This window comes from Candida parapsilosis, contig 005809 (assembly GCF_000182765.1).
Source record: "Candida parapsilosis strain CDC317 annotated contig 005809".
NCBI lineage: Eukaryota > Fungi > Ascomycota > Pichiomycetes > Serinales > Debaryomycetaceae > Lodderomyces > Lodderomyces parapsilosis.
Genome location: NW_023503281.1, coordinates 1,047,249 through 1,066,374, shown reverse-complemented (window position 1 = coordinate 1,066,374; position 19,126 = coordinate 1,047,249). Strand labels below are relative to the sequence as shown.

General features: G+C 38.8%; 6 protein-coding genes across 6 annotated transcripts; 3 read left to right on the top strand and 3 right to left on the bottom strand. All coding sequences in view use genetic code 12, as the record gives it.

Annotated features, from left to right (window-relative positions):
• Positions 1-409: 409 nt before the first annotated feature.
• On the top strand, positions 410-1,540 carry CEK2 (Cek2p; the record flags this gene model as incomplete). Its single annotated transcript, XM_036809404.1, has 1 exon — positions 410-1,540. One exon carries the CDS (start codon positions 410-412, stop codon positions 1,538-1,540), a length of 1,131 nt encoding a protein of 376 aa, XP_036666044.1.
• A 49-nt stretch (positions 1,541-1,589) lies between these two features.
• ADP1 (putative ATP-dependent permease) lies at positions 1,590-4,700 on the bottom strand (the record flags this gene model as incomplete). The annotated part of the gene is made up of 1 exon (XM_036809403.1): positions 1,590-4,700. One exon carries the CDS (start codon positions 4,698-4,700, stop codon positions 1,590-1,592), a length of 3,111 nt encoding a protein of 1,036 aa, XP_036666043.1.
• Positions 4,701-4,951: 251 nt separating this feature from the next.
• CPAR2_205150 (uncharacterized protein) lies at positions 4,952-5,233 on the top strand (the record flags this gene model as incomplete). The annotated part of the gene is made up of 1 exon (XM_036809402.1): positions 4,952-5,233. One exon carries the CDS (start codon positions 4,952-4,954, stop codon positions 5,231-5,233), a length of 282 nt encoding a protein of 93 aa, XP_036666042.1.
• A 19-nt stretch (positions 5,234-5,252) lies between these two features.
• CPAR2_205140 (bifunctional AAA family ATPase chaperone/translocase) lies at positions 5,253-6,587 on the bottom strand (the record flags this gene model as incomplete). The annotated part of the gene is made up of 1 exon (XM_036809400.1): positions 5,253-6,587. The coding sequence occupies one exon, from the start codon at positions 6,585-6,587 to the stop codon at positions 5,253-5,255; it is 1,335 nt and encodes a 444-aa protein (XP_036666041.1).
• Positions 6,588-6,785: 198 nt separating this feature from the next.
• CPAR2_205130 (ubiquitin-specific protease) lies at positions 6,786-10,763 on the top strand (the record flags this gene model as incomplete). Its single annotated transcript, XM_036809399.1, has 1 exon — positions 6,786-10,763. The coding sequence occupies one exon, from the start codon at positions 6,786-6,788 to the stop codon at positions 10,761-10,763; it is 3,978 nt and encodes a 1,325-aa protein (XP_036666040.1).
• A 57-nt stretch (positions 10,764-10,820) lies between these two features.
• SFL1 (Sfl1p) lies at positions 10,821-12,425 on the bottom strand (the record flags this gene model as incomplete). The annotated part of the gene is made up of 1 exon (XM_036809398.1): positions 10,821-12,425. The coding sequence occupies one exon, from the start codon at positions 12,423-12,425 to the stop codon at positions 10,821-10,823; it is 1,605 nt and encodes a 534-aa protein (XP_036666039.1).
• Positions 12,426-19,126: the final 6,701 nt, after the last annotated feature.

The window sequence follows — 19,126 nt, the reverse complement described above, 5'->3', positions numbered from 1 at the left end:
CATTAGCTGGTTGTGTACGTTGGGGGTATTCGTGGCTGTAAAATACTTTCATCGCAATGGAATGAAAAGCATAGAGTATATCCAAGGAATACAACAAAGGCGTGGATAATTGTTGACAATTATAATCGCCATATTTTAAAGTTTATTGTTTCAAATTATGAAACAAGTTGCAAAAAAAAATATTTATGAAGCATTGAAGTATGAATGACACACGGTTTGGATATTATAGCTATGACGCATCCTGTTCCTTGTTTCATCTGAATGCCGTGTCTGTCCGTTGAGTGAGCTTTATAAGCACGGCCCATTGTAACGATGCTTCATTTTCATCAGGCAATCTGTACTTTCTTCGCTCCGTATTTTGACAAACATGAGTACAACTTCAGTCAAAACCAAAGAGACATTTTACAAAATGGTTAGAGGGCAGCCACAAGAGCCACTGCGCAAAGTTGTGTTTAACATTTCGCAAAATTTCAAGGTTCTCAAAATTATAGGCGAAGGTGCATACGGGATAGTCGCTTTGGTGGTTCATTTACCAACGAATACCAAAGTAGCAATTAAAAAGATTGAGCCATTTGAGCGTCCGTTATTTTGTTTGAGAACCTTACGCGAGATAAAGTTGTTGCAAAAGTTCAACTCACATGAAAATATCATCAAATTATACGATGTTCAAAGACCAACAAACTATAGTTCATTCAATGAGGTGTATTTGATACAGGAATATATGCCAGGGGATTTGCATCAAATTATTCAGACCCATGCATTGAGTGATCAGCATGTTCAGTTTTTCATTTACCAAATAGTTAAGGGTTTAAAATTAATTCACAGTGCCAATGTTATTCATCGAGATTTGAAACCATCAAACATCTTGGTTAATGAAAATTGTGACTTGAAGATTTGTGATTTTGGATTGGCTAGACTTGATTCCGTTGGAATGCGTACAAACAAGATTTCGTTATTGACTGAATATGTGGCTACTAGATGGTATCGTGCACCTGAAATTATGCTAAATGCATCTCATTACTCAACGGCAATCGATATGTGGTCAGTTGGGTGCATATTGTTTGAGTTGTTGACGTATAAGGCAGTGTTCCCAGGATCGGACTACATCAATCAACTAACTTTGATATTTGAATTGTTAGGCACACCATCGGAAGAGGACTTAGGGGCCATTAAATCCAAGAGGGCAAGAGAGTTTATCAAGTCATTACCGGTCAGGTCCAAAATCAATTTCTACAATTTCTGTACAAATCATCCATGTCGGCGAATCAGGCACCAAAATCGAAACTTGGAAGTGAACCCACTAGCTATAGATTTATTGGAAAAATTGATGGTGTTTGATCCAAGCAAAAGATTGACGACAAAAGAGGCTTTGAAACATCCATATTTGAGTAGCTATCATGATCCATTGGATGAACCGGTTACATCGCCAATTCCAGTGGAAGAATTTGCTTTTGACATTGAAAAGAAAGATTTGAATATTGAAGATCTCAAGAGATTGATTTACAATCAAATTATGTCAGCTAAGAAAGTAACGAATTAAGTTTTCGTAAAAATTTTCAGTTCAACGTTTGCAATTTATATAGTCTGGATTACCTTTTTTCAACAGTGAAGAAATACAAAAATACATATCCCAATGCCAAAAAGATAGTAGTTAAACCTCCCAAGAACGAAATATCACTCCAGAATGCACCAACATTGAATCCAAAAGTGCTTAAAATCACCGCTCCTGGGACTTCAATGGATAAACCATACTTTTTCTCTCTCAATATCAAATCCTTAACCTCGTTTATAGTCAACGCTTCGTAAGCATAATGAAACACCGAAATCCATTCTAACCATTTTATCTGCACATTCAAGTCTTCGCTATTGATAAACAATCCAGCAAACAACAACGACAATAATAATAACAAAACACCTACCATGGTGGAAGTTCCAGGTTCCTTCACTAATATTCCGACAATCAACATTTCCACTGCAACTACAACGTTGAACAAAACCAATACCAAAATTGACTTCAAGAACGCATTGTGCTCCATTGTCAAGCCAACAAGCGGATAGGCAATACTGATTAGCAAAATTGGTGGCAACACCCTCAATGGGATGATGTCGCAGAAAATCTTGCTAATGTAGTAACTCAATGGATTGTAGTAGTTATTTGCTCTCTCACGAACGAATATGATCCTCTCAGTTGAAAATGAATGTAATCCGGTAAGTGCGCTGAATCCAAAAAACGCCAAAAGGAAAAAGAAAAATCCCAATCTGTTTTGGAATCCACTGATATCGTTTTTAACATCATAGTACAAGTATCCACAAAACAAGCCTACCAATAGGGACAACACATAATGCGCCAATAATAGTCTTGGGTTCCTGTAAAGGTTCTTGAATGTTCTCGAGGAGAGGATGAGAATCTGTCCAACAATAGTTGCTTTTTTGATGTCATGACGATTTAAATCAAGCTCCTTTGGATTTTCCTTACCTTCGTTGATCTCTGTTTGCAATTCTGCTGCTAAAGAAGAGTCAACAAACAACGTGTGAAGTTTATTTCGCAATCGTAAAAGAGTCTCCTCTTCCCCACTTGGTGTAACCCGACGCCCAATGACGTCGGTGCTATACTCGTCACGATGAACAGCAAAATGTTCCCATTCTCTGGTTGTATCGATTTGACTTGAACTTCTGTTTTTTAAAAACTCAGAATGAACATCATCATCGATTCCAGAGGATGACGAAGCAACAACACTAGAATCTGCATTGGATACTTTGACAATTTTGTTGTGATCAACAGTAATATCAATCAAATAATCTGCGATGTTGTACCCCAAGGGGCATTTGTACCCATTCTTTGTAAAAAAATCATTTGCTTTTATCATGTCACCCGAGAAAATCAAATCACCTTCACTAAGTAATATCAACTTGTCAAACAAGGATACAATGTTACTTCTGGGTTGATGGATTGTAAACACAATAGTTCGTTCATAATCTCTCGAGAGTTTGACCAAGCAGTCAACAACGTTTCTAGCATTGTAGGAATCTAAGCCAGATGTAGGTTCATCCAAGAACAAAATAGATGGTGAAGTAACCAACTCACACGCAATAGAGACTCTTCTCTTCTCGCCTCCAGAAATGCCCCTCTTGAAACTAGAGCCAATAACTCGATCCTTGATGCCAATAATACGCAACTCATTAAGCACTTCCAAAACTCTCGCCTGCTTTTGTTCAAAAGTCATGTCTCTTGGTAATCTCAACAATGCACTATTCAAAACGGTTTCGTAAACAGTTAATGTAGGAATCAAGTGGTCCTCTTGGTCAACAAATCCGACAATTTCCTTGTAGTGTTTGTGGTCAATAGTATTTCCATTGACATATATATTACCTGAGATTTTACCATCCTTGTTTTTCCCAGCAAGAATGTCCAATAAGGTAGTTTTACCAGCTCCGGAACCTCCCATTATGGCCAAACACTCCCTTGGCTTTACCAACCCAAAAATATTATTCAATACCTGAGTATTGTTTTCTCCCACGGTATAACTAATATTCTCAAAGGAAAGTGTTGTTGGTTCAAAATTTTGATTCATCATGACAGTTGAATCAGTTGGAAGTGGGTCATAGCCATCACTCTTTTTGAACAAGGCTGATTCGTTGACATTCCTGACAACAGTAACAACAAACAAAACACACACCAACAACACCCCAATAATCAGAAATATATTACCCAAAGTGAGTCTTGGATTATCCGGTTGGTTGTACCCAGGAATTTCACTTTTGTGCACACATTCACCCGATTTGCATTGTAGAGTAATGTACGGATCTCCAAATACGCTTTGTATAAGATCATTCATGCTTGGTTCTGAAAATCTGCATGTTTTTTTAGCCACATCGCATGTGAAATCACCCGGTCCTTTTATAGTTTCAGTAAGAAATTCCGATATATCGATGGAACCAGCCTCCCCACACAACATTCTATCAGGTAAACACTTGCAAGCCACTTTTTCACAATTGTAGTGGGTAGTGTTTTGAGCTAAGTCGTAATCCAAAATACACTTGTTCAAGTCACAGTAAAATGACTCCTTTTGATCAATCCAAAATTGGAAATTACAATTCTCTGATGTTTTGTTGCAAGAAAATGTAGCTTGTGGAATTTTGCCCTTGAGTATAGCCAAGATCTTAGCATTAGTTACATTGCACATTTGATGAAAGTTGTTTACAATAATCCCTTCCTTGTAACAAGTTCCCTTGACACCTTCAGGCATAAATGAGTCGCAAACGTCGTCACGTTCACATAAGTTACAATTGATACCTGACCAACCTGACTTACACTCACATACATCCTTTTTCCTAGTCGGCCTCTTGTTGTTTCCGTCAGCTAAGGACCCACATAGTGGCTCAGAACAGTCTAGTCCACCATATCCTGGTTGACATTCACACATACCTGTGAATGTATTGCATTGGGAAAATTGGGTACATTCAAAGTTTGGTAAGTTACAATTGAAACACGGAGGACAGTCCTTGTTTGGTTTTCCTTTATCCGAAGTATCCTGAGCGAGCACATTTGAGAATACATCCGGGCTTAACTCAAACCTTTCAATTAGTCCTCGGTTTTTGATTTTGGACAATGACCTTTTCAAGTCTTCCGAGTTGTCAAGTTTCAACGGTGTCACTAGATTGAACAACACAAGTGTAGCACAAAAAGGTGAAAGTCTCATCTTGAGTGCAGTTGATTCAAAATTCTCTAAGTGTAAGTTCTGAAGATGGTAAGTGGGATAGTCTTTGCTGGAGCCGCTGAAACTGCACGATTGCTTTGTTTCCAAATTACACCGCCCAAACTCTCACATTCTTACTCTTTTTTTTTTTTGCCAGTGAGATTGTATTACACAAAAACCTTGGGTTTAATCTTTTGAAGTTCGTTCAAGACAAAATACATTACAGCTGGCATTGACCACTACCCATTCAAAAGATGTCAAAGGTTGCAAAAAACCGCAAAACTTACTATGCCTCTAAGTTCAGAAAACTACTACACACCAAATTGAACTCATCGAAAAGCCCCGATTTGGGAGGCGAGTTTCTGCTAAATCGAGACAACAGTGATTTAATGGTTCATCTACTTTACATTTCATTCATTAATGATCTCATGACCAAATCCAGAAAGAACAGCACAGGTCCTGGAGACGAGGGAGAAATCACGGAGCAAAGGATAGAAGGTGTGACACAGGAGGTGTTGGAAAAGTACAAGGTGTGAAGCATTTTAATCTATCTATCTAAAAGACTGTGTTAGGATCTCTTAATGTCTCAACCATATCAATGGCGGCTTTAGGATCCCTCTTGTTATATACAAACAAGCCTTGTAATTGAGCAGTGCTAACATTGTGCAAGTTGAGCTTCCTGTATTTTTTGAGAAACTCTTCACATAGCTCCTCCTCATTTTCATAGAATCTAAGAAACATTCGTTTAACTTGATATTCTGTAGCATTCCCAATCAATACCTTGAAATCAACACGACCGGGTCTCATTAATGCTGGATCTAAACGTTCAGGGTGATTGGTTGTCATGAATGTTATACACTCTTCAGCGCTGGCAACACCATCCAACGCATTCAATAGTCCAGAAAACGTTACCCCACTGGTGTAACCTTGTTCAGTAGATTGTTCTCTTTTGTTGAATGCTGCATCGACATCTTCAAGCAATAGAATGGATCGATTTGGTATATGGTTCATGAGGTGGTTCAACCGATCATCCGTCAATGTATTTTCAGAGATATTCAAAATGCAAATGTTGTAATCTAACTCCCCAGCAAGAGCTTGAATGAAAGAAGTCTTTCCACTCCCCGGAGGTCCGTACAATAGATAGCCTCTTCTATAGGGTATACCTCTTTTGTGGTACCATTCGCCACTTGTCAAAAAGTCCTTGACATCTTCCACAACACTTTCTGCAATTCCTTTGTCCAATATAACTGAACCTAATAATCTCTTTGACCTTGGTTGACCAAAAGGTCTCCATTCTGGCCCCCAAGAGGTGAAAATGACTGTCTTTCCTTCGCGAGCTTTCAAGGCCATGTTTTTTGCCTCATAAAGTAAGTCATTGAACAAATTCCGATCTCGGTATAGCGTTGTGAGTGTAACAGTTTCAAAAGGAGTTCCACTGGTCATATCTAACAACTTTCCCGACCGCTCACGATTCACAAGAATGAAAGCCCCTTTGTATCTGAGAAGGTGTTTTCCAGGTCCAGGTACTAATGAAAACTTTGTGGTGATTGCCCCATTATCATGGGTAATAACATTAGTCTCCACGGAGAGATGTCGTGAGGTTCTATACTTGTGTTTGGACATCCATTCTAAAAACCACAAGTATGATTTGTCTTTTGAAGGAATTTCCAAGTCGACAAGCATTTGGCGATATAAGAACCCCGAACTTTTCACTATACCCAGTCTGGCCAAAGCCAAACCTGTTCCCAAGAGCATTAACCCCCCACCTGCTGCAAAGTATGGATTATTCATCACCACCTCTTTGAAACCAACAGACATCATCCCCAGAATACTCCCATCTGAGGCATTTCGTATCTTTTCGAAATCTATGGCTTGCGGTTGTTGCGACATGGAACAATGTCTTTAAAAGGCGATGTATGTGTTGGGTGTGTTTGGCTCTGAAAAATTTATCCCGCGAAATTCAGATTCATGGTGACACCGAATCGTCGTTGCTTCTGAGTGGGAACGAATTGCTACACAAGATCTTACAACTGATCTAATCGTATCCTTGACTACACAAAATATACAATCCGCTAACGAGATAGACGAATGAGAGAGAAGTCATCGTCAACTACAAGTACAAATACACCATCAGGTATTATAATGGAAACGTCAGATACTGGAGACTCTCCGCCAACAAATCAATCAAGTTGTTCAATTGTGGATCAGTCCCGAGATCGAAATCCTTTCAGAAAGTCGCCACTGACCAATCCATTTGGAAAAGCGGCCGACCAGTTGGGGCATCCTCAATCTGATCTCCCCCAGTACAATGATCTTAAACAGAACGGGACCGAGACAAAAACGGATATTGCTGATACAGAGCTTACCAAATATCCATTCAAAACAATAAACAGAATACTTGATGATTTAAAATGGACTATCCCTGCCAAAGAGAAACTAGAGACTAGCTTGTTGAATAGTAAACCAATCGCGTATGCATTTCCATTGAGCCAACTTGTCAACTCGAGTCACTTCAACTTTCAGACATTGATTTTGAATGAGTTTGTGGACTACTGCAAATCGGTAGAGGAGAGGGTTAACGAAGAAACCAACCAAACTGTTTGTATCATTCGTGGTATTTTGACAAGCAGAGATCGCCAATGTTTCCACTTCCGGTTGGTGTTCCTTGAAGACACGCCAACGTTTACCACGGCAAACTTTGTTGACAAGCATCAGTGGCACGCCATCCCCTCAGAATCAGTATCAACGTTTGATCTAAAACTATTGTTGGCTAACTATCCAGAACTGGATAGCATCATAGATGATGCATATTTCAAGAGCTCCAACTCACCCCAAAACAAGTTACTCAGGTTAACCGTTTTCAGACCCGAATTTACTAATGAGGACTTGGATCTGCTCACGAACGAAGCCATCATCAAGAGCAGGTATTTATCCACTTTTGACCGTCACCCAGGATTTACTGCCGACTTAGTGCCTTCAGCCGTGAATTGTATAAACATGTTGGTCAAGGTTTTGAGAGGACCCATTGAGTATAAGCAGACTCCGCAACGAACAATCAGTTTGAAGAATACAAACATGGAAACGGTTCTTGACACCGACTTTTTACTTAAAAAGCTTTCCTTCAGTTTGAATCAGGAGCAAGATGCAGTTGTGCCTCCTGCACTTTCCGAGTCTCCAGCTTTGGAAGAATCATTTGTAAGAAAAATTCTCGAGTTGATTTATATTGGAAGAAGTTTATTCGCCGAAAAGAACGATTTTCGATTGAACTACTCATTTTCAGATAACATGTCTAGAGTGTTTGGTATTGTGGCAGAGTTTGATAAAGCAGCTAGCATTTCCAATTACAACAACAATCCAACGAATCGGTACCCCGCCTTCATCACATTAAGTGCATCCACTTATTTTCAGGAAGAGCTACTTGTCAAATGTTTCGAACTTTCTGTACAATCTGATCCTATCAATAAATTGCACTACGTTGATGCTTTGAAAGAGGTGAGTAATTTTGTTGCGGTTTCGTCGCGAGTTAATAAATTAAACACCTATTTAAAGAAACTTTCGCAGAATGGACAATTTGTCGGCTTCAAGGACTATATCGCCTCATTGCAAATATTGGGTGTTGATATTGATCCCAATATATCGGTGGATTTGATTGACGATGAGGTCATCATTGCCATGTACAAAGACCAGTGCTCGAGTGATCCAAAAAACTACCAATACTTCAACAATCATTTGAAAGTAGTCGCGTGTGCCAAAGACTCTCCAAGATTAAAGGAGTTTGTTGCAAACGAAGTGATACCTATGCATTTGGCCTTGCTAGAACTTCAAGTCGAAGAAATCACAGAGGATGATGTTGTTGTGACTGCTTATGAGTTTAAAGCTGACGATCTATTACAGCAAAATGGGTTTAATGCGGAAGCTGACGAGATAATATTCTTGAACAGAGCATTAGCATCCGTGGCCATCAATAGGAGGAGTTATATTTTGTTAAATTATTTGGAAACGAAACTTCCAGAGTATGTCAAGTTTACCGCTATGGATAAAATAACAGTTCCTAAAGCCTATGAGTTTCTTGAAGCTAATGGAAAGACTTCTGAGTTTGAAATTATCAACACTTTTCAAAATAAGGCGTTGTTGAATAATGTGGACATTCGTGAATTGAGATACGCATTCAAGACAATTGCTGAATTCCGGAAATCAGAGATTTTGTTGAATTTCATTAAAACGGGAAAGATTGACTCATCATTATTACCGGCGGAGAATTGGCCGGCTGGGTTGGACAATATTGGAAACACCTGTTACTTAAATTCATTGTTGCAGTATTACTTTTGTATCAAACCATTGCGAGATTTGGTTTTGAATTTTGACGAGGATGATTTTGATTTGGAAGCGTTTTCGACATCGAGAAAGATTGGAGGACGGAAAGTTGAGCCTCTGGAAATACAACGTTCTAATCAGTTTATCTACCAATTGAAAAGACTATTCGAGCAAATGATTTCAACCGATAAAAGGTGTGTTCAACCAAGCAAGGAGTTGGCATACTTGTCATTTTTGCCAATGTCTCAACCAGTTACCTTTAAAGAGAATAAAACGAAGCAGGACGCAGATGAGCCTGGAGGGATGGCAGAAGAACCAAGAGAAGTTTTAGAAGAGTATGGAGAGGTTGCGGATGAAGACGGAGATATCCAGATTGATGAACGTGCTATCAACAACGAGATTGTTAAAGTAGATGAAGGTGCAGACAATAGAGAAGTTGCGAAAGTTGATGAAAGCGCCGACGTCAGCATGATTGAAAAGGGGGACGACCCCACCAAAAAGGAGGGCGACGGGATAATCGATGATGATGCAAAATCAAGCATTGAAACCGAAGAAGTCAAGGTTGAATCGCGCATGGTTGAAGACCTGGTTAGTGCTGATAAATTTATCGAAGATATTGAGACCCCAGAATATACTACATCGATTGTTTCGGAAACCGACCTGAACTCAAAGCTTTTGGCGATTTCGACAGATGAAATTGAAAGCACAATCGAAATAGGTCGGCAACAAGATGTCACTGAATGTATTGAGAATGTGATTTTCCAAATTGAACTGGCTTTACCTCCCACTTATTTGGACAATGACGGCGAACAATATGATTTGATAAAGAAGTTGTTTTATGGGAAAACGAAGCAAACTATACAGCCATTGGACTCAACCGATGAGAAGACGTCACAGGCAAGAATATTGACTGAGCGTTTCAACAGTTTGATTATCAATGTTAGTGATCATCCAAAAAGCATTTATGATGCATTGGACAATTATTTTAATGAGGATACAGTGAAGCTTGAGGAAGGGTTGGCGAAGAAATCCATCACTATTACCGAGCTACCACAAATTATGCAATTCCATGTACAGCGAGTCATGTTTGATAGGGAAAAGTTGATGGCGTACAAGAGTATTGAGCCGATTCCATTCAGTGATAGGATATATCTTGATCGATACTTGGATACTGAAGACGAAGTGATTTTGGCCAAGCGAGCCGAAGTGTTTCAATGGAAGAAAGAGCTAGCTGAGATGAGTAGTAAAAAAGATGAAATATTGTCCATCGATGAAGACTCATCAATGAATATAATTGACATTTTGGTTACGACAAAGTCATTTTTGGAAAAGAAAGTACGTGATGATGATAAACTTTCGGTGGAACAAGCAACAGTTCAAGTGATATCCGATCAAATAACAAAGCTCAAAACACAAGTTGAGGAGATTGATTCGAAAATTGTTGAAATTCAACAACAAATCAATACGCAATTTGACGATTACATGCAAGTTGGTTACTCGATTTTTGCAATTTTCATTCATCGTGGGGAAGCAAGTTACGGTCATTATTGGATATACATCAAAGACCCTCACAATCATAATGTTTTCAGAAAATACAATGATGAATTGGTTACTGAAGTTCCCGACTCGGAGGTGTTCAATTTTCTAAAGGAAAACACAGCCACTCCTTACTATATTGTTTACGTCAAGAATGATTTGGAAAAGGATTACATTAACCCATTAAATAGAGTAATTAGCTGTAACGAGTGCTAATTAAAATTTAGATTGAAAACTATAAAATTAAACGAAAGGTAAATAAGTTTGTGTACATTATTCCGAACGTTTGCGTTTGAAGTTTGAGCTGGGATTAAACAAATTCATTGTCAATTCATTCACACTGGGTAGTCTTGGAGCACCACTAATTAATGGATCAGAGTTTCTTTTCCTGCATGGTGATTTGACGTTTGGCGATAGAGTGCATGGTTCTTGTATTTCACCTGGTAGTGAATTTGTTCGTTGTGTCTCTGTCAATACAAGAGACGGTATTCTCGAGTCCAATGATACTTGTTGTTGATGTTTATGTAGATAGTATTCCCTGTGAGCTATTGTTGTACCCAATGGACTATACGACTTTGAATCTGCTCGTTGTCTAATCATAGATGGGTTGAATTTGGGTTTGTACTGTGGGTAATACGTGGACAACGACGATGCTTTGTCAGCTTGTGGAGCGGCAATAGGATCGCTGGGTACCTTATGCAATAATTGTCTCGCGGTCCTTGACTCTTTAAACTTTTGATATTCGGCATCGAATTCTGTACCTTTTTCAACAATGTCAACCAACGTGTCGAAATCAGCAGACACTTCAAAATATTTCCTCTTCCAAAATTCGGTTTCATCAGTTACCGTCTCTGTGGTTTCCGTAGCCTTACGTTCAAATGAAAACTGAGTGGTGATTGGTGGCCGTTGATGGATATAATCTGCTGGAGTACCTTGAAGTGCATGTGGTAATGGCAAGGTAGATTCTGGCCCCCTTGGGTTAAAAATTTGTGAGTTCATAGGCGGTTGTCTCGGGGTCAATGGTGATTTCAACTTTGGAGCCAGTCTGTCAACTTGTTGAGTTTGTAAGTGTAATGTTGGTGGCAATACTGGCCCCTCAGTAGGGTACAGTAGAGTTTGAGTTGGTTGGTATGGGTACAAGGGATATCCATTTCTTGAAGGTTGTGATGGACTAGGTGTTGTGTATTGTGAATTGAATTGAGGTGTCACATTCTCGGGATTTCTTGCCGGATATTCACCAGGATGGGGAATTGATTTCAAATCAACAACTTCTTTATGTACATTGACAGTTTTGGAACTTCTTCTTTTTATGTGTTTTAACGATTCGATATCTCCCTTTCTGAAATGATTTTGTGAATGACGAAATTCCCACCTTGAAGAATCTTTGTTATCAGAAGAACCAGTTGAGGTGCCATCACTAACCTTGTGAAACCCATACATGTTCAATTGCCTGATAAATGAGGATACATTTGTGTGCTTAAAATATTGAGCAAGAACTTTGCAAAACTTTTCACCAGGGAAAACATAAAACGAGCTTGCGTCTGGTGCCCATTTTATCAAATGAGAAATAGAGTCATTGCTCAACATGTCATACAATTTGTGAATAAAGACAACTTGCGGCTTCCCAGATGTTGTTGTTGAGCCGATATCAGAGTTACGAACCAATTCAGCAATCTTTTGCTCCCTTGCAAAGGGGCTGTCGGTAAGCAACTCATTAATTGAACCTGTTCTCAACATACTTGATTGTAATTGAGGTGGTTTGGGGAAATTGAAAGCAGTAGATGAATCAGCAACCGATGATAACGTGCTGATTGATGAAGTTGACGACCAAGTCGAAAGTATAGTGGATTCGCTAGGGGTATGAAGCACTTTAGACATCTGTGTTTTATGGGATAATTACCTGGGGATATGAATTTCTTTAACTGAATTAGAAACTTATCTCAGGTTTAAATAAAATTTCAAATGTGTGTGTGTGTGTGTGTGTGATTTGCGTATAGTCACAGGCGATAAATTTCGATGCGGAAATGTGACTTGAACTCGATTGCTGCAAAATCTCTTAAATACTTCTATGGTTCTTTTTCTTTTTTTCTCTTGACAGAATAGAATGGAATGTCGACACAAAATGTAATGGAAGGTTCACGAGCTTGAGGTGGGTGTAGTACTAAGTTTTTGACACTTGCGATAGTGGTTATATGAGCTTCCAGTTTAATGTGCTTGGAGTACCTTTGTCAATGACCAGGTTTTGCCTGTTTCTCTAATTTCGATGCCTATATCAAATAGTAGTGTGTTCGCGTACGCAACAATGTATGCACGCTTCTATACGTAATTTTGCTGTTTGTGGCGTAAAAGCGGCAAATGTGAAACACTTTTTGTATGGAAGACTTTGTTTTAGTTTTCTTTTTGCTTCTGAGAATGTCAACTGGACTGGGTTCTTCTGCGTCTCGGTTAAAAAAGCGACTACCAGTGGTGATATTGGATAAACTTTGAAGCCGGTCGCCTAATATCTCAGGTTAAACTTTCCTCTCTTTTTGAAAGTTTCAGTTATAATCGAAGTTTTGGTAGATGAAACGGGATCGACGCTGATTTGAAGAAAATTTCTTTTTCTTTAAATGTGCTAGCCAATATGGGGTTTGTCAACAATTGAATCTCCAGGAAGCAATCTTATCTCAATAACTTCTTTTGTCTTGTATATGGCAACAAAAATGGCACCTGATTTGCACCCCGTATCAAAAAAATACCGCACCGGAAAAAAATATAAACAGGCTCCAGACTCGGTTGTTAAAATTAGATGCACCAACTCAAAGAAATTTAAACTGTACGTCTAAATAGCTAGAGTGAATCTGCAAAGAATGTCTAATGCGATAAGATGGCAAATATTTTTGTCAGCAATCTTATGAGTCTTGCACAGGCGGGCGTCTCGAGTGGAACTGAAAAACAATAGGTTTTAAGCAGTAATGCGTCTTTGCGAAGGGTGTATATTTCCGTCGATTGTGAGACAAAGAAATAAAATAACAGCTATAGTTGGTTTCTATGAAATAGGAGAAGGTGTATTGTTATCAACACGTGACGGTATGAAGTGAGATGGATTAATGTGATGATGCTTTATGTGTGATGTGCTGAAAAACAAGTGAAATTGATGTAACGCAGGTTGTTGTACTGGTCAGCAAGATGAAATAATGGTGGTGAAATATGTAATAGCTATATATAAAGTTCACCTATTCTCTTGTCTCCTTGGGTAGATTATGTCTGGGTATTTATATTTCTGGAATGTCAAAAGTTTAGAGTGACACTAGAATAAAAAGAAGCTCAAAAGTACAGAAATAGGGACGCTTGTGGTTTCTTTTGCCTAAGTTCCACATAGTCAGTTGTCATTACGATCTGAATTTGAAATTGGATAAGAATATACGGGATTTGTGCCCGAGGGGAGGATTGTGGGATTTTCTTTTCTTTTGTGTAAAGCAATCGTCTCTATTACGAAGAGAAGAAAAAGAAACAAAAAGGGAGGCGATAGTAAAAACGATTCTGGGTGATGCATATCCAATACGAACAGCCCCCTCCCTCTGACTCCAATATCATCAAACAAAACACAACACAACACAGAAAGAAACCAAAAAAAGGTGAAGAGGGCAAACATTTGTGTTAAACTATCGTCTTTGTATTTCTGTTTCATTTGAGTTGTTGGTAGTTAAAGTAGGAGCTTTTGTGTATCAAAGCGTGTTACTACACAACTGGAATGAAGTATCACAAAACCTTATTTTCGATAAAAAACCTTGTTAGTACTGCGTGTAATTAAAGTTTTCATTCAACACAAAATGGCAATTTTACAAATGCAGAAAGTCACACAAGTTTTTAACATTTCTATTGACCCTCAGTGGTACGTATTCCTCCATTCAGTAAGGTTGTAGCTGTAACGATGATGCAATTGGAAGTCCTTGCTTTCTTTTCTTTTTTTGTCTACTTTCTTTTGCTTCACTCAAAGAACAATGACAATGCTAGTAGAATCGCCCCCGTCACATATATCACCTTTCTAGAGAAGAACGTCATTTGGAAAAACCCGTGTCTAACAAAAGCAATGTAAACAACAAGGTGAATTTGTTTATGAGCACATTTCCTGTTGTGATTTTCGTAAATGCGTCATTACTTCAACAGATGAGATCCTCCACATTTCCTATTTTTTGGGTTAGCATCGTACTATGAAAATTTCAGGGAGAGGGGGGGAAAGGAAGGCTGCGCAAGACTGCTTAATTTGAATTTGCAATTCGCGAAATGTCACGTAGCTATTTTATTGAATGAGGAGTTTTGTTTCTGCCATGTAATAGAAATTTCTATTCTGAGGGAACAGACGCCAAGGAATGGCGGGAATAATCATTGTCAGATTTGCTAGAAATGTTGAGCCCATGGGTAGGGTTTCTATTTCGGAAAAAGACTGACACACAAAGCAATGGAACAGAAGAGTAATACAAGGTGGATCATCTTCCAAATAAAACGATTTCGGGTCGGGTTACGCCTTTGCTGTCACAATAACCAACTTTTGTGTGTGTTCAAAGCCACAAAACACAGCCTTGTAACACTCTCACACGGATCTATACGTTTGGTGTCAGAGTATTATGAGATCCTTACTCTACAAATGTTAAGACGTAGTACAGGGCGGGTCTCGTAATGATACCTAATGGTGGTGAATGATTGTAGTGTCCTTTATGTCTCAGGGAGACGAACATAACAAGATAAATGACCATCACTACTGAAAATCATCCAGTGCAGGGCATACCCTCTTTCCTACCTCAAAAGGATTACAATTTTTTAATAGGGCATTGCTCAAGCAGATGGCTTTCCGATTCAGGGATCTGCTCAGACTTTTCCCATCAGTTTTTGTGCAACTTCTCTTATTTTTGACCTTTTTTTTTACCTTGGCAACGATCAATGGATCTCATATTTACAATACCCATTTTTATCTCCGGCGCAGAGTTGATTAAGTTACAATCCGCACCTCTCACCCCTCATCCCTCTCCCTACAATGGCCTCTTCTTTTTCTTTCACTTGTGAGTGAAATGACGAAAGAATTAAGGTTTAAAATTGAAACTGATGAATAGAATAGAGCAATCGAAGGTGATAATAACAATTGCTTCTAAGTACTTCTAGTCAAAAGCAAAGGAAGGAGAACACAACATATCCTTTTGTGCGGCAAAAGGTTTTACTTTTGGTGGATACTGTAATGTAGCATTTTAGACTTTCTTTTTGTTTTTTAATTAAACTTTTTAGTTTGAGATCTTTAGATTTTTAGATTTCGTAAAACGAAACCTTTTACAAAACATATCACCCCTTACAAGTGTTGGAAACCAAGAAGCCAGAGGGGAAGCGTGGGGATATGACATGTAAACATTTTGTTTATTTAAGCCACTTCGTCACAAACTTGTTAGTCAAGTCGCTAGACGATAGATCCTATCTCCCCAACAGAGGCATCTTTGCACACAAAAAAAAAAAGGCCACAATGTTCTTCTGGTGAATGTCCTGTTCCCAACAAATCGAATAATAAATCTACTAAGAATTGGGTAGCTGCACGATTTCGGCAAACACTGTGGCTTTTTCGCCGTTCTCCCCCCCATTGTCCCCCTTGACCAGTAATTGCTTGCTACGATATACTCATGACAATCAAATTAAATATTATTTTTTTTAATAAGATATTGGCGCCGTATATGCCAGATGCTTTGAAATAGCCGGTGAGTCTATGGAAACTTAAGTAAGCTTACAGGTAACCAGATGCCTTAACATTTGGTTAGCTCTTTTTTCGAAGTAGCTATATACACACTCCTAATAGTACAGCCTCTCCCAATTGATACCCCTATTATCTTGTATTGTATAATGAGCAAATATCGTACCATTTTTTGGTAAATTGCTACCTCATAGGAAAACGTTTGATTTGGTAACGGCAAACAACACAAAAGAAAACAGATATGAGTTTTCTTTTTTGTGCTTCTTGTAACTGTCTGCATCGTCTAAAATTGGCTCAGCTACATCTTTGTGAGCCGATAAAGCGTTGTCATCTAGCATAGAAAAGCCACAGTATTGTCATTGCATTGAGCAAAAGACTCATAAAGTTACTGCTTTTTTGAATATTTAGTGAAAAGATATAATTGGCTCACGATAAGGTTTCAGAATGTAAATAAACAGGCTCTACAAACTAAACCTTACACAACGAAGAAATCAAATTTTCTTTTGAAGGGGCAACCAATAATCTTCCAAACCGCACAACGGGGTAATAAAAAGAAAATCAGCGCAAAACTGTTGACCAAATTCCGGCTAATGGAGGCTAAAAACGGGGGGGAGGAGAGACCCTGTTTAACTAAAGGATTTTAACACAAGTAACTTCCTAGGACGGGAGTATAATGGGCTAACAAATTGTTTGCCCTTCATATCATTGCGAATTACACACAAAGCAAACGTGGAAGTAGTTGGTGTGTGTTGTAGCCATCGTTTTAGTGTTTGCACAGATACGACAACCACAAAACGAATTATAATAATCCCGTACAGAGAGCGCAAGTGGTAAACTTTAGCCGAGTAGAATTAGATCATTTTTGCTTGCAGATTGTCAGGGCTATGTAAAAGAAGCTTGCACAATCGTACAAGAGAAGAAGCTGCCACCTTACTCGATGGGCTAAATCTGTCCGTTTTTTAGTAGACACGGAACTAAAGGTGACTCAAAAGCAACGAATACCACGTGCAATAACAAAATTGAGGAGAAATTTGATAGTCGTGGTTTTGCTCTCGCTTCTTTTGTTTCAAGTTGCAACCACAATCAGACAACCTTAAGCCGTGCTTAAAGTCTTTTCAAAGGGAGACTTCGTTTCACATTCAACGTAAACAAAATTGGTTAGGAGCACTTGGATCCGAAGCGTACCTGTAACTGAGTCTCTACCTTGTTTACCCAACAACATACCCAGCTATTGTGTCCGGTTTTAATGCATCTGTGATGAGATCATTACTTTTGTTTGTGCAATTTTTGGTGACACCTCGACTCCCTTTTGTGCAACTTGGCCAAAAGCCGTATTAGACCAGTCTCAGGTGTCATTCGTGTGTGGGGGAGAGCGGCAGAGATTGTGTTTGATTCACAATCTTATTTGACAGTAGACCCGAATTCGAAACTTACGGAATTCAGTGAATGTTGAGATTAAGGAAATTGAGTATGTTTGCTTTGAACAAAGTCTTTCAAGCTTATTTGTCTGTTATTTTACGAGGTGGTCGCCTTCTTTAAACACAACAAATGAGCATCGCTGTGTTTTCTCATTCAAAAACATTTGACAGGAAGCTTGATCACCAGGGCTGCTTGAATGTGCATATGATTTGTAAGTGTTGCAATTCAAAATGAAGCAAATTTGGTTCCAAAATAGAAACAAAAAGTTTCCCAAGAAATAGTTTACGACCACGATCAGATAGAGAATGAGTAAACAAGGTAAGAGCAGTTCCGATTCCGACAAGGGTCACCCTTGATTGATCATCAAAGAAACAACTAGTGTTGACACATATACGTTTCATTTGCATTGGAATGAATAGATGTTTTAGAGTCATCCCTTACAACATCTCTGGACAAACAATCAATTGAAACGGTACCCCTCTCTAACATTTTTTTGAGATTTCGGATCATTTATGATGGTGGGTGGGATGTATCAGATAATTACGTTTTAATCCCCTGTGCATACAAAATTGATCCGTTTCTGTGAGCTTCAATTGGATTTGTTTAGGACCAAGTGCATATACGTAAGTAGAGAGAAAGGGGTAGCATAAATCGTGTTGGCTAAGAGGATGAAAAACTTGAAAAGAGATGGACGCAATGTGCAAGTTTGCAACAAGAAGTACCGTTTAACGTACTGAATCTTTAAGAGCAACAGGGACTATCTTGCGGGACCAGACACGACGTATCATGCCCTCGAACGAATGTAATCTAACTCGTACATGCCAGAACCAAACCTCTTTTTTTATATGAAGCTCACATGCCAAAAAAGAAGTTTGCTATGTTTTAGCTATTGTTCTACAAATTTAGAGCTCATAACCAGAATGAAAATTTCAAATGTTGAGAGATCGAAAAAAAAAAAAAACCAAGCCCCTCATTGTGAGCGTCATACCAACCCGCTAAGGTATCCGCAACACTGCGCCATTACTCACATTACAAAGCACAGGAAACAACATTTTCAAAGAGGGAGGGAGGTTTGTGCATTTGTTGCGTGATAGATGGATGACTTCCATCGGCTGTAAAAAGAGAAAAAAGGAAAAACTTGAAGCAAAAATATCGCGAATGTCGTCGGCTACTAAAACAAAATAGTTTTCCGAAGTTTCTTGGAACAACGAGAGCAATTGAAACAAAACTGATCTGCGATAACAACTTGATGCATGGTGGTGGCGATAGTAGTTTCGAATGTACATCAACGCATCGTTATCATAAACACTTGTGGCAATGCAATGCAGTTAAGTCCCATTTTGGTGGAAAAAATTAACTAAGTCCGATGATTACTGTATTTGGACAAATTCCCGATTTGTTTTGTGCCATTTACCGGCATTTGAAGAAAAAAATAGAGCGGAATTTCATC